The sequence below is a fragment of the Oncorhynchus gorbuscha genome, linkage group LG23 (genome assembly GCF_021184085.1).
Source record: "Oncorhynchus gorbuscha isolate QuinsamMale2020 ecotype Even-year linkage group LG23, OgorEven_v1.0, whole genome shotgun sequence".
NCBI lineage: Eukaryota > Metazoa > Chordata > Actinopteri > Salmoniformes > Salmonidae > Oncorhynchus > Oncorhynchus gorbuscha.
Window position 1 is genome coordinate 52,252,919 of NC_060195.1, and position 15,685 is coordinate 52,268,603.

At 45.2% G+C, this 15,685-nt stretch overlaps 1 protein-coding gene across 1 annotated transcript in view; it reads left to right on the forward strand.

The window, feature by feature from the left end:
- The window catches only part of LOC124011288 (transmembrane protein 163-like), a 45,111-nt gene that overhangs the window by 23,416 nt on the left and 6,010 nt on the right, over positions 1-15,685 (forward strand). Inside the window, exons 6-7 of the mRNA XM_046324511.1 lie at positions 4,658-4,769; positions 14,673-14,814. Coding sequence (XP_046180467.1) covers positions 4,658-4,769; positions 14,673-14,814 — 254 coding nt within the window. The remainder of the gene's footprint in view (positions 1-4,657; positions 4,770-14,672; positions 14,815-15,685) is intronic.

The window sequence follows — 15,685 nt, forward strand, 5'->3', positions numbered from 1 at the left end:
TCACATATCTTAATTGTAAAGGAATTAAACACTGTTTCCCATGCTAAAGAGGCTTTTCTACTGACTCTGAAAAACACATGCCCAGGCATGTTGCCAGGAGGCATGAGGACTGCAGATGTCGCCAGGGCAATACATTGCAATGTCCGTACTGTGAGACTTCTAAGACTGCGCCACAGGGAGACAGGACAGACAGCTGATCGTCCACGCATTATCAAACCACGTGTAACAACACCTGCACAGGATCGTTACATCCGAACATCACACCTGGGTTACAGGATGGCGGCAACAACTGTTCAAGTTACACCAGGAAAGCACAATCCCTCCATCAGTGCTCAGACTGTCCACAATAGGCTGAGAGAGGCTGGACTGAGGGCTTGTAGGCCTGTTGTAAGGCAGGTCCTCACCAGACATCACCGGCAACAACGTCGCCTATGGGCGCAAATCCACCGTGGCTGGACCAGACAGGACTGGCAAAAAGTGCTTCACTGACGAGTCACAATTTTGTCTCACCCAGGGATGATGGTCGGATTCGCGTTTATCATCGAAGGAATGAGTGTTACACCGAGGCCTGTACTCTGGAGCCCGATCAATTTGGAGGTGGAGGGGCCGTCATGGTCTGGGGCAGTGTGTCACAGCATCATTGGACTGAGCTTGTTGTCATTGCCTGCAATCTTAATGCTGTGTGTTACAGGGAAGACATCCTCCCTCATGTGGTACACTTCCTGTAGGCTCATCGCGATATGACCCTCCAGCATGACAATGCCATCGCCCAGAATGAGCAGTATGACTGATTTCCTGCAGGCTAGGAATGTCAGTGTTCTGCCATGGCCAGCTAAGAGCCTGGATCTCAAGTCTGGGACCTGTTGGATCGGTGGGTGAGGGCTAGGGCCACTAGGGCAGAAGTGTCCGGGAACTTGTAGGTGTCTTGGTGGAAGAGTGGGGTAACATCTCACAGCAAGAACTGGCAAATCTGGTGTAGTCCAGTACTTAATGCAGCTGGTGGCCACACCAGATATTTCTTATTTTTTACTTTGACACCCCCCCCCCCCCATTTGTTAAGGGACATATTATTCCATTTCTGTTAGTCATATCTCTTTAGAACTTGTTCAGTTGTCTGTTGTTGAATCTACAGATATTTACACATATTAAATTGGCTGTAAATAAACACAGTTGACAGTGAGGACTTTCTTTTGTTTTTTTTGCTGAGTTTGTCTTAACAGCTGACAACTTGTCATAACCTGTTTATACAACATGGTCATGACACTTATATTTAGACCTGTTCTGGCATATATTGTTATTTTATGGCTGGCTATGACACCTTCATACTGTAAGTGTCAAAACCCACATTTATTAAATTTAGTTTTTTCCCTGCCAAGATGTTTCCATTCTTTTTGAAAGTTTGTTTCATAAATGCTTTGATGAAAACATTGAAACACTTTAGACAGACAAAGAGAACCATTACAATAAAACTAAAAGGGCTGAGCTCGCTGTATGCAGGGTTGAATTGTGTAGGCTTTTGCATTTGTAATTAAAACGATACTCATACAGCATGTCATTATTGTTGCTTTAATTCCAGTCAATAAATTTTTTATTAAAAAGGCCTAGTTAGCCGAGCCACATACAGTTCAATTAACCGAAGTTGGATCACATTCACATTTTCTCAGAACACAAGTAATGGGCCTATTTTAGGCTATAAAAACATGACGTTTTGTTTTTCCTGGCCAGGCCCAGATGGGATCAGAGCACATAGGCTAGTAGTAGCTGTGGTTATCAGTAGACTACAGTCAGACTGAAGCACAGAGGGTGTACAATGACTTAAATGTAAATGTACACGTTGACACATCAATAGGCATTTTATTTTAGTAAATGTTTTTGGTGTTGCTGGTATGGGCTTCCCAGTGAATTCACTTATACCCATTTTTTTCAGTTACAATTTGCTATTACACATGTAATGATTTGCATAATAGTTATACAAATTAAGCCTGGTTTGTTGTAATCTTGAAAGGTAGGTTTACTGTGCTTTTATCTTAATATGAGAAGGTTAATCGTAATTTTTTAAATACGCTATTGTTACTTGAAGACATGCTGTTAGCAACTCTGCTTTTGTCTTGAAGCTCAAATGTAATGAGTAGCCTACAGACGAGAAAATAAACCTTTTTAATTGTCTGCACATGTTTGTGAATTGTTCCATTCAACTGTGTAGCTAATATGTTTTAGGAGAATAATTTCTGTCATTGTTGAATAGTTTGTGCTTAGTGGCTACTGTAATATTTACGGTCAATTTGAACTGTGGACCAATGTTGTGTTGCCAGCCACAATGAAAGTTATGGTAAGGCAAGGATGGAATGTGAACTGAAAAGTAGAATTCTGTTTCGCCACCCTGCTCCTCTCTCTCCTTCATATCTCGTAGTGAGAATAGGGCCGGAGTTGTTCCGAAACAGGTGTATTAAAATTCAGTTTAAGAGGAGAGACACTTTCTGCATTGACTAACTAGATTTACCATTTGTAAGACAAATGCACACTTCAGGAGAAGTCTAGAAAATCGTGGCTCCGCTTTTGAGATTCCTCACAGAAAATCCTGGACTGTAAATGTCAGACACTGTGTAAACGCACCTGAGTGTGTGTGTGTGTGTGTGTCTGTCTGCATTCCAAACAACCCCCTATTCCCTACTATATAGTGCAATACTTTTGACCAGAGCCATATGGACCCTGGTCAGAAGTAGTGCACTAGATGGGGGGGGGGGGTGTATTAGAGAGCATGACTCACCCTCTGTACGGCGCTGAGCCCTGCTTAGCCAGCTCTCATCTCCTCAGATGGCTTTTAAATGCCATGTGCCGGTGCTTCGTTCAACCCAAGCACCTCAGTGCTAAGAATTTTCAATATTAGAGTGTCAGAAGTCATTGGGGGAAGCAGGTCTCTTTTGTGCTGTATATCTAGCTTCTACAGCCATAGAAGATCAAATGGATCTGGGACCAGGCTAGGACTTTTTGAAGACTTCCCATAAAATAATATTTGAAATGGTGCGCACTGCGCAGCATAGTAGGATTGGGGTCAATTAAATTCTAAATTCAGGAAGTGAAATTATTCAATTCATGAATTTAAAACATCCTCATAGAAAACAATGGCATTTAAAAGTTTATCACATGTATACAATTCACTTCATAGCCCTTGTATACTATACTTATAGCTACCTACGTATATTCACTCAGGGGCACAACAATGGTTTTAGAAGTGGGAGGACAAACATTTTCTAATCTTAAGCTAAGTTCCTGCATATTACATTGTCAGTGTGAGAACAAAAAGTTTAAATGCATTAGCTAGGGAAACTGGTAAATCAATACATGGCTAAACAGACTCTCATCTGAATATTAATCTTTAATCGCTTGGCCGCTGGTTTTATCTTGATTTGATTCTGGTCCAGAGTGAGACAATTTAATAGCTAGTGCTAGCTAGCCATTGGCTAGCTCTCTGCCATAAAAAGAGTGCAAACAAATACACTGACAGCAGCTGCCTCAACTCTCCCATGGTCCTAAAGCCAGCCTTTCAGTTTGCTTTCACACAGCCTGCCCGACTGCTCCGAGTATTCTGCATAGGCCGAAAGAACACGGGTCCTTTTTGTATCAGTGTATTGATAAAATCTAGGAAAGGAATTTTAGAACGTGAGGGTCATGACCTTCCCCGTCCGTAGTGGTTGTTGCGCCCCTGCACTAACATCTGTTTCTTTCTGAGCTCAACGATGACTCAGGAATATACTGTGTGTTTACTGGGCTTGCAGGCTTCTCTGTCCTTCTACTTAATTGTAAACTATCTCTGGCTTTTATTTGTTGCCTGTTTTAAAATGCTTTGAGTCCCACCATCACACCGGCAGGATTTAGATCTTCTAACCCCTTGTAAGCATTGTGTGTTTGAGCTACAGACTGCTGGGTTGTTGCATTTGATTGATCTGTTTCTTCTGCATCATGATACCAACCATAAGTGTGATTTAACGGGGACTGAGCTACAGCGTTGTATGTGAGACAAGGGCGGACCCGAAAACTGTTGGTCTAACAAACTATTATGACCCCTATATGAAAAAGACTCTCACGAACATGCACATGTAACCGGTTTTGCTCTGGCACTCACAGGCCACACGAATCGTTAGAAGGTAAGGGGTACATAGAAGATAATTGGAAATCCCAAGACAGTGTCTAATACTGTATTAAGTGCACATAGTTGCTATCGAACTCCAGTTGTCACTGGCTAGTTGGATATTCATTCCCCACTGAGCAGACAATTCCTGTACTTACAGCATTATTATAAATTCATTTTGTCCGATTTTTTTTTTGTTTTGTTTGGCGGCCTTATTTTGTTGACATTTTTCAAAAACTCAAATTAAACTATGGTTGTACTGAAAATGAAATGGTAAAACACTTCAATGTGAGGCTAAATATGAGGGCAGAGCAAGCAGATTAATGAGTGGTGCATTTTTTTCACGAGGGGATTTAATGGGACTGAGGTTATTAACCTTGCAGAAATGCAGCTTTTCATGCCTTTTAAGGCCATAGTGCAATATTAATTCTACTGCGGAGGCTCTCTGCAACACTTACCCGCTCTCTTTCTCTCTTCGTCACCTCTCTCTCTCTCTCAATCCCCCTCTCATCTACTCTTCTCTGTCAGGATGACTTCCTCTTCAGTGTGTCCATCGTCAGTGGCGTGATGTGTGTCATTCTGGCCGTGGTCAAGATCATGCTGGGTAGGGTGCTCACCAGCAGAGCCCTCATCACAGACGGTAGGTATCTAACTCGGTGTGTAGTTGCTCTGTTTCTTTTTTTCTCAAATTAGGATCGTTAGAAGATTATCCTTGATCTTTAACTAGGGGAAACCTCACCCTGGAGCTACCCAACTCTGAGGAAGCAACGCATACTTCTGCCTGATCTAGGCCACTTGAGTTCAAGCCAGTTAGAGAATTGGGGGAAGGTGGAGCACGAGGGTGAAAAACTCTGTAGGGAATCTGAGAGAAATTAAAAGGGGAAAAGGTGTATAGGAGGCTATGGTTGTCTGAAATGGCACCCTATTCCCATAGTGCACGAAGATGGAAGGTTAGAAGGCTTAGACAAAGTTTTAGACACAATCATGAAATCTGTGAAATATATTGGGAACTACTTAGTACACTAATATAGGGCAGTGACCATCAATTAGATTTAGCTGCAGGCCAATTTCTTTTCCTGAGCAGATGGTCAGGGGGCTGGAACATATACTGAAGATTGTGCCGACTGACATGGTGTCTCTGCTCCTGAGCAACTTTGCACAATTTTGTTTTATTTTTTACATTAGAACAGTGTGTTTTGTGTTATTACATACAGCTGGTAAATCACTTTTGGATATCAGAGCGGTGGTATTCACCAGCATTACAACCAGGAGTACGACTTTCCCTAATTGTGTCCTTTGTTCGTACCATCCAGAGCAATTTAACTTCTCTGAGGCTGCTCCAGGACGCCGCCGGCGGAGAGGAGTTATTCAGTGGACTTCTAGTCCTACTCAGGAGGCGTGCACACCATCCACCGCTTCCGAGTATATTACTCGCTAATGTTCTGTCTCTGGACAATAGGGTAGATGAGGATCTCCTTTCAGAGAGACAACAGGGACTGTAACATAATGTTTCACAGAATCATTGCTCGCTCTGGATATACTGTTCCCATCCATACAACCAGCTGTGTTCTCCAGTACATCACGCAGACAGGACTAAAGAACTCTCCGGGAAGAAAATAGTTGGCGGTGTATGTTTCATCATTAATTATTCATGGTGTGATAATGTACAGAAACACATGCCCTTTTGTTCACCTGACCTAGAAAACCTCAATCAAATGCAGACTGTATTACCTCAGAGAATTATCTTCGGTTATAGTCACAGCCGTGTATAATCCCCCTCAAGCCAATAACACGACAACCTTCAAGGAACTACATTGTAGCTGGGGATTTTAACAAAGCAATTTTGAGGAAAAGGCGACCAAAGTTCTATCAACACATGAACTGTAGTACTCATGCTGCTAAAACTCTCGACCACTGTTACTCCCCCTTCTGGGATTCCTACAAGGTCTTCCCCCGCCCTCACTTCGGAAGATCAGATCACAACTCCATTTTGCTCCTATAGGCAAAAACTCAAACAGGAAGTACCTGTGCTAAGGTCTATTGTAACGCTCGTCTGACCAATCGGAATCCACGCTTCAAGATTGTTTTGATCACGTGGACTGGGATATGTTCCGGGTAGCTTCTGAGAATAACATAGACGTGTACATGGACAATGGGACTGAGTTCGTCAGGAAGTGTATGGGGATGTTCCCACTGACTATTAATAAAACCTACCCAAACCAGAAACTGTGGCTAAATTGCAGCATTCGTGCAAAACTGGTATCTCGAACCTCCATTTAACCATGGCAAGTTGACTGGGAATATGGTTGAATACTAACAGTGTAGTTATTCCCTCCGTAAGGCAATCAAACAGTCAAAACGTCAGTACAGAGAAAGTGGCAGGGTCTACAGACAATCACGGATTACAAAGGGAAAACCAGCCAGGTCACAGACACGTCTTGCTCCCAGACAAGCTAAACCCCTTTATCCACTTTGAGGATAACCGAGCGCCACTGACACGGCCCACTCCCAAGGACTGTGGGCTCTCGTTCTCCGTGGCCAACATGAGTAAGACATTTAAGCGTGTTAACCCTCGCAGCGCTGCAGGCCCAGACGGTATCCCTAGCCGTGTCCTCAGAGCATGTGCAAACCAGCTGGCTGGCGTGTTTATGGACATATTCGGGGTGGCAGGGTAGCCTAGTGGTTAGAGCATTGGACTTGTAACCGGAAGGTTGCATGTTCAAACCCCCGAGCTGACAAGGTACAAATCTGTCGTTCTGCCCCTGAACAGGCAGTTAACCCACTGTTCCTAGGCCGTCATTGAAAATAAGAATTTGTTCTTAACTGACTTGCCTGGTTAAATAAAGGTAAAACATTTTTTTTTATTATATCTTTTCCTACCCAGTCTGCTGTCCCCACTTGATTCAAGATGTCCAACATTGTTCCTGTACCCAAGAAAAGCTATCGCCCTGTAGCACTCACTTCTGACATGAAGGGCTTTGAGAGGCTTGTTAAGGACCATACCATCAAATCAAATCAAATTTTATTTGTCACATACACATGGTTAGCAGATGTTAATGCGAGTGTAGCGAAATGCTTGTGCTTCTAGTTCCGACAATGCAGTGATAACCAACAAGTAATCTAACTAACAATTCCAAAACTACTGTCTTATACACAGTGTAAGGGGATAAGGAACATGTACATAAGGATATATGAATGAGTGATGGTACAGAGCAGCATACAGTAGATGGTATCGAGTACAGAATATACATATGAGATGAGTGTGTAGACAAAGTAAACAAAGTGGCATAGTTAAAGTGGCTAGTGATACATGTGTTACATAAGGATGCAGTCGATGTTGTAGAGTACAGTATATACATATGCATATGAGATGAATAATGTAGGGTAAGTAACATTATATAAGGTAGCATTGTTTAAAGTGGCTAGTGATATATTTACATCATTTCCCATCAATTCCCATTATTAAAATGGCTGGAGTTGGGTCAGTGTCAATGACAGTGTGTTGGCAGCAGCCACTCAATGTTAGTGGTGGCTATTTAACAGTCTGATGGCCTTGAGATAGAAGCTGTTTTTCAGTCTCTCGGTCCCAGCTTTGATGCACCTGTACTGACCTCGCCTTCTGGATGATAGCGGGGTGAACAGGCAGTGGTTCGGGTGGTTGATGTCCTTGATGATCTTTATGGCCTTCCTGTAACAACGGGTGGTGTAGGTGTCCTGGAGGGCAGGTAGTTTGCCCCCGGTGATGCGTTGTGCAGTCCTCACTACCCTCTGGAGAGCCTTACGGATGAGGGAGGAGCAGTTGCCGTACCAGGCGGTGATACAGCCCGCCAGGATGCTCTCGATTGTGCATCTGTAGAAGTTTGTGAGTGCTTTTGGTGACAAGCCGAATTTCTTCAGCCTCCTGAGGTTGAATAGGCGCTGCTGCGCCTTCTTCACGACGCTGTCAGTGTGAGTGGACCAATTCAGTTTGTCTGTGATGTGTATGCCGAGGAACTTGAAACTAGCTACCCTCTCCACTACTGTTCCATCGATGTGGATAGGGGGGTGTTCCCTCTGCTTTTTCCTGAAGTCCACAATCATCTCCTTAGTTTTGTTGACGTTGAGTGTGAGGTTATTTTCCTGACACCACACTCCAAGGGCCCTCACCTCCTCCCTGTAGGCCGTCTCGTCGTTGTTGGTAATCAAGCCTACCACTGTTGTGTCGTCCGCAAACTTGATGATTGAGTTGGAGGCGTGCGTGGCCACGCAGTCGTGGGTGAACAGGGAGTACAGGAGAGGGCTCAGAACGCACCCTTGTGGGGCCCCGTGTTGAGGATCAGCGGGAGGAGATGTTGTTGCCTACCCTCACCACCTGGGGGCGGCCCGTCAGGAAGTCCAGTACCCAGTTGCACAGGGCGGGGTCGAGACCCAGGGTCTCGAGCTTGATGACGAGCTTGGAGGGTACTATGGTGTTGAATGCCGAGCTGTAGTCGATGAACAGCATTCTCACATAGGTATTCCTCTTGTCCAGGTGGGTTAGGGCAGTGTGCAGTGTGGTTGAGATTGCATCGTCTGTGGACCTATTTGGGCGGTAAGCAAATTGGAGTGGGTCTAGGGTGTCAGGTAGGGTGGAGGTGATATGGTCCTTGACTAGTCTCTCAAAGCACTTCATGATGACGGAAGTGAGTGCTACGGGCGGTAGTCGTTTAGCTCAGTTACCTTAGCTTTCTTGGGAACAGGAACAATGGTGGCCCTCTTGAAGCATGTGGGAACAGCAGACTGGTATAGGGATTGATTAAATATGTCCGTAAACACACCAGCCAGCTGGTCTGCGCATGCTCTGAGGGCGCGGCTGGGGATGCCGTCTGGGCCTGCAGCCTTGCGAGGGTTAACACGTTTAAATGTCTTACTCACCTCGGCTGCAGTGAAGGAGAGACCGCATGTTTCCGTTGCAGGCCGTGTCAGTGGCACTGTATTGTCCTCAAAGCGGGCAAAAAAGTTATTTAGTCTGCCTGGGAGCAAGACATCCTGGTCCGTGACTGGGCTGGATTTCATCTTGTAGTCCGTGATTGACTGTAGACCCTGCCACATGCCTCTTGTGTCTGAGCCATTGAATTGAGATTCCACTTTGTCTCTGTACTGACGCTTAGCTTGTTTGATAGCCTTACGGAGGGAATAGCTGCACTGTTTGTATTCAGTCATGTTGCCAGACACCTTGCCCTGATTAAAAGCAGTGGTTCGCGCTTTCAGTTTCACGCGAATGCTGCCATCAATCCACGGTTTCTGGTTAGGGAATGTTTTTATCGTTGCTATGGGAACGACATCTTCGACGCACGTTCTAATGAACTCGCACACCGAATCAGCGTATTCGTCAATATTCCCATCTGACGCAATACGAAACATGTCCCAGTCCACGTGATGGAAGCAGTCTTGGAGTGTAGAGTCAGCTTGGTCTGACCAGCGTTGGACAGACCTCAGCGTGGGAGCCTCTTGTTTTAATTTCTGTCTGTAGGCAGGGATCTCGACCTTATCTGACACCCTAGATACACTTCAATTTGCATACCGCCCCAATAGAGCCACAGATGATGCAATCGCCCATCACACTGCCCTATCCCGTCTGGACAAGAGGAATACTGTTCATTGACTGTAGCTCAGCCTTCAACACCATGGTACCCTCCAAGCTCATCATTAAGCTTGGGGCCCTGGGTCTTCACACCGCCCTGTGTAACTGGGTCCTGGACTTCCTTATGGGCCACCCCCAGGTGGTAAAGGTAGGAAACAACACCTGCACTTCGCTGATCCTCAACACAGGGGCCCCACAAGGTGTGCTCAGCCCACTCCTGTACTCCCTTTTCACCCATGACTGCATGGTCATGCACGCATCCAACTCAATCAAGTTTGCAGACACAACGATAGTAGGCCTGATTACAAACAATGACGAGAGCCTACAGGGAGGAGGTGAGGGACCTGTAGGAGTGGTACCAGGAAAATAACCTCTCCCTCAATGTCAACACGATGAAGGAGCTGATCGTGGACTTCAGGAAACAGCAGAGTGAGTACACCCCTATTCACATCAAGAAGACCGCAGTGGAGAGGGTGTAAAACCTTCCTTGGCGTACACATCACTGACAAACTGAAATGGTCCACCCACAGTGTGGCGAGGAAGGCGCAACAACCCCTCTTCAACCTCAGGAGGCTGAAGAAATTCGTCTTGACCCCTAAGACCCTCTCAATTTTACACATGCAGAATTGAGAGCATCCTGTCGGGCTGTATCACCGCCTGGTACAGAAACCACACTGCCCATAACCGCAAGGCTCTTCAGAGGGTGGTGCGGTCACACTGCCTGCCCTCCAGGACACACATAGCACCCGAAGTCTCAGGAAGGCCTAAAAGATCATTAAGGCCATCAACCAGCCGAGCCACGGCCTGTTCATCCTGCTGTCGTCCAGAAGGTGAGGTCCGTACAGGTGCATCAAATCAAGGACCCGAGAGACTGGAGAAACCGCTTCTATCTCAAGGCCATTACTGTTAAATAGCCATCATTAGCCGGCTACCATCCGGTTACTCAACCCTGCACCTGAGGCTGCTGCCCTATACACATAGACATGGAATCACTGGTCACTTTAATGTTTACATCTTGGTCATTTGAACATCTTGGTCATGTTCTGTTATAATCTCTACCCGGCACAGCCAGAAGAGGACTGGCCACCCCACATAGCCCGGTTCCTCTCTAGGTTTCTTTCTAGGTTTTGGCCTTTCTAGGGAGTTTTTCCTAGCCACCGTGCTTTTACACCTGCATTGTTTGCTGTTTGGGGTTTTAGGCTGGGCTTCTGTACAGCACTTTGAGATATCAGCTGATGTACGAAGGGCTATATAAATAAATTTGATTTGATTTACAACCTGCTTTACTCATTTCATGTGTATATACTGTACTTTTGTCAATGCCACTTCTGACATTGCTCGTCCAAATATTTATATATTTGTTAATTCCATTTTTACTTTTAGATTTGTGTGTATTGTAGTGAATTGTTAGATACTGCAGTGTTGGACCTAGGAACACAAGCATTTCGCTACACACACATATTTAGCAGATGTTATTGCGGATGTGACCAATAGTTTGATTTGATAATTTCAAAGATTTGACTGAGTTACATTTCATAGAATGAAATCAGTCAATTGAAATAAATTCATTAGGCTCTAATCTATGGATTTCACATGACTGGTCAGGTGCGCAGCCATAGGTGGGCCTGGGAGGTCATAGGCCCACCTGTTTGGGAGCCAGGCCCAGCCACTTGGGTGCCAGGCCCAGCAAATCAGAATTCATTTCCCCCCACAAAAGGGCTTCATTACAGACAGAAATACTCAGTTTCATCAGCTGTCAGGGTGGCTGGTCTCAGACGAGGTCCTGGGCTGGCGTGGTTACACATGGTCTGCGGTTGTGAGGCCGGTTGGACTTACTGCCAAATTCTCAAACGACGTTGGAGGCAGTTTATTTAGAGAAATTAACATTACATTCTCTGGCAACAGCTCTGGTGGACATTGCTGCCAATTGCCTGCTCCCTCAACTTGAGACATCTGTGGCGTTGTGTAACACAACTGCACATTTTAGAGTGGCCTTTTATTGTCCCCATCACAAGATGCACCTGTGTGATGAGCATGCTGTTTAATCAGCTTCTTGATATGCCACACCTACCAGGTAGATTGATTATCTTGGCGAAGGAGAAATACTCACTTTAAACAAATTTGTGCACATTTTATAGAAATAAGCTTTTTGTGTGTATGGAACATTTCTGGGATGTTTTTATTTCAGCTAATGAAACATTGGACCAACACTTTACATATATTCTTGTTCAGTATAATTACAAATCATTTGTAGACTGCAATTGACCGCAAGAAGCCCAAACCGATATAACTAAAACCTTTAATTTAAAATATGCACTTTCTATATTTTTAGAGCCGGCAGGTGCTGGGTTTTTACCCACACAGACCGGTGAATTGCATATAGTATGCGCTGTGGGCGGCGGCCTTAACCGCAAGGCCACCCTCAGGTACTGGGCCGCACATCTATTTACTTCTACACCTGAGAAAGTTGTTCACTACTTATGAGTCTTTATTGACAACTCCGTAGCTGCTGAGCTCTTAATGTCCCTTCTCGTTTCAATAAGAGATTTGTGGCAAACAGACTGGCGTCAAACCAGTTTGAAAGGTCAGCTTTGGATGGAGACACTTGCACATTAAGGTGTGTGTGGGGTTCGTTAAATTGTATGTGAGAGTGACAGCTAGCAGAATAGAGTAGGAGTTATTTGCCTACCAGATTTGTCTCGATGTGACATGAAACAAGCCATCAAAGGGGGAATCTGTGATTGCTACATACATTTTTAGACTTAAGGTAATGATATATATACACTGCTCAAAAAAATAAAGGGAACACTAAAATAACACAGCCAAGATCTGAATTAATGAAATATTCTTATTAAATACTTTTTTCTTTACATAGTTGAATGTACTGACAACAAAATCACACAAATTATCAATGGAAATCAAATTTATCAACCCATGGAGGTCTGGATTTCACACTCAAAATTAAAGTGGAAAACTACACTACAGGCTGATCCAACTTTGATGTAATGTCCTTAAAACAAGTCAAAATGAGGCTCAGTAGTGTGTGTGGCCTCCATGTGCCTGTATGACCTCCCTACAATGCCTGGGCATGCTCCTGATGAGGTGGCGGATGGTCTCCTGAGGGATCTCCTCCCAGACCTGGACTAAAGCATCCGCCAACTCCTAGACAGTCTGTGGTGCAACGTGGCGTTGGTGGATGGAGCGAGACATGATGTCCCAGATGTGCTCAATTGGATTCAGGTCTGGGGAACGGGCGGGCCAGTCCATAGCATCAATGCCTTCCACTTGCAGGAACTGTTGACACACTCCAGCCACATGAGGTCTAGCATTGTCTTGCATTAGGAGGAACCCAGGGCCAACCGCACCAGCATATGGTCTCACAAGGGGTCTGAGGATCTCATCTCGGTACCTAATGGCAGTCAGGCTACCTCTGGCGAGCACAGGCCCCCCAAAGAAATGCCACACCATGACTGACCCACCGCCAAACCGGTCATGCTGGAGGATGTTGCAGGCAGCAGAATGTTCTCCACGGCGTCTCCAGACTGTCACGTCTGTCACATGTGCTCAGTGTGAACCTGCTTTCATCTGTGAAGAGCACAGGGCGCCAGTGGCAAATTTGCCAATCTTGGTGTTCTCAAATGCCAAACGCCCTGCACGGTGTTGGACTGTAAGCACAACCCCCACCTGTGGACTTCGGGCTCTCATACCACCCTCATGGAGTCTGTTTCTGACTGTTTGAGCAGACGCATGCACATTTGTGGCCTGCTGGAGATCATTTTGCAGGGCTCTGGCAGTGCTCCTCCTTGCACAAAGGTGGAGTTAGCGGTCCTGCTGCTGGGTTGTTGCCCTCCTACGGCCTCCTCCACGTCTCCTGATGTACTGGCCTGTCTCCTGGTAGCGCCTCCATGCTCTGGACACTACGCTGACAGACACAGCAAACCTTCTTGCCACAGCTCGCATTGATGTGCCATCCTGGATGAGCTGCACTACCTGAGCCACTTGTGTGGGTTGTAGACTCAGTCTCATGCTACCACTAGAGTGAAAGCACCGCCAGCATTCAAAAGTGACCAAAACATCAGCCAGGAAGCATAGGACCTGAGAAGTGGTCTGTGGTCACCACCTGCAGAACCACTCCTTTATTGGGGGTGTCTTGCAAATTGCCTATAATTTCCACCTGTTGTCTATTCCATTTACACAACAGCATGTGAAATGTATTGTCAATCAGTGTTGCTTCCTAAGTGGACAGTTTGATTTCACAGAAGTGTGATTGACTTGGAGTTACATTGTGTTGTTTAAGTGTTCCCTTTTATTTTTTTGAGCAGTGTATATATTACTCATTGATTCTTGAAGAAAATAACTTTATAAATGCTTCATAAGCTTAGTTCAACTGTTGTACCCCATCGGAGCCCAAAGTATAAGCTAGTTTTGCTCCCTTGTTTTTAAGAAATGTCATTGCAAACAACCACTGTAGCCTCCGTGTAATTTTGATCTCATGGATGTTCAGTCCTTGCATCCAATTCGAGTGGTTACATTTCTCCAGCCCTGTCACTTAGCTGTTTAACACTGGCGGGGTGTCCCTTTGTTAGTACTGCAGATTGCACCTAGGAATACAGCGCCATAGATGATATTCTTTACAGAGGTAACTGACATGCCCAGTCTGGTTATCACACATACAGTATGTAAAAGACTGTCAGAGGTCCTTGTCAGTCTGTGTTTTTGAGGTGCAGAGAGAGCCAGTTGAGTGGGCTCTTATGAATCGAATGAGGAGACCCAATCGAAAAGGTTCTGTTTTATGGACTTTCGGATTAAGACTCTGTGACAGACTACATGTAATTTCATGAAATATATGTACATGTGTTCGTTGTTAATGTTCAAGCTAGTTCTATTTCCCTCTGTGGGATAATACAGTTGACTAAACTGCCTGTCTTGTCCGATCTACAGGTTTCAACTCCCTGGTGGGCGGGGTCATGGGCTTCTCCATCCTAATCAGTGCCAAGGTGTTCAAGCACGATCCCAAAGTGTGGTACCTGGATGGGTCCATAGGGGTCCTGATAGGCCTCATCATCCTGGCTTATGGGGTCAAGTAAGTGGGTGCATTTGTGTATGGCCCTCAAACTCAACTCTGGACCTCAAAGCCAGTTCCACTTCATTTTGTCATTGTTCCCCTCTTATCAGGGACTGATTTAGACCTGGGACACCAGTTGTGTGCAATTATCAGGCAGAACAGAAAACCAGCAGTCTCTGAACCTCGTAGGGTAAGAGTTGAGTACCCCAGGTGTAGGGGGAAGCTGCCTCTAAACACTGATCTTGGGTAATTTTGTCCAGCAATGGTTAGGATTCAGGGAGGGGAAGCTAATGCTAGATCTGTATTTAGAAGAAACATAATATTCAATCACTTTTACACACACGTTATGTCCCCTGAGAAATACACTTATTTAAATAACAGAAATGTTGTCATTTTAAATTGTAACCATTCAGAAGGCCCTTGGAGTAGAAACTTCCATTGTACGTACCAGTGGAGGTGCACGTTTTACATTGCCCGGTGCCCCAGTGGCTGGAGATTTCGCCACGTTTTACATTGCCCGGTGCCCCAGTGGCTGGAGATTTCGCCACGTTTTACATTGCCCGGTGCCCCAGTGGCTGGAGATTTGACCACGTTTTACATTGCCCGGTGCCCCAGTGGCTGGAGATTTCGCCACGTTTTACATTGCCCGGTGCCCCAGTGGCTGGAGATTTGACCACGTTTTGCATCAATGAAATGATGCAAAACGAACACGGCCAGTGTTTCACTTAGATTGTTTTCCAGGTGGGGCTGAAAGCAACATTCAGACCAAAACGGTCAATACGCTTGTAAACATTAGTGGAGACACTTTTGGTAAAAAAGTGTAAAAAAGTTAATTGTTTCCCTCACACAGTAAATCAACTGGACCTAAATAAAAACAAATTGTCTGTAG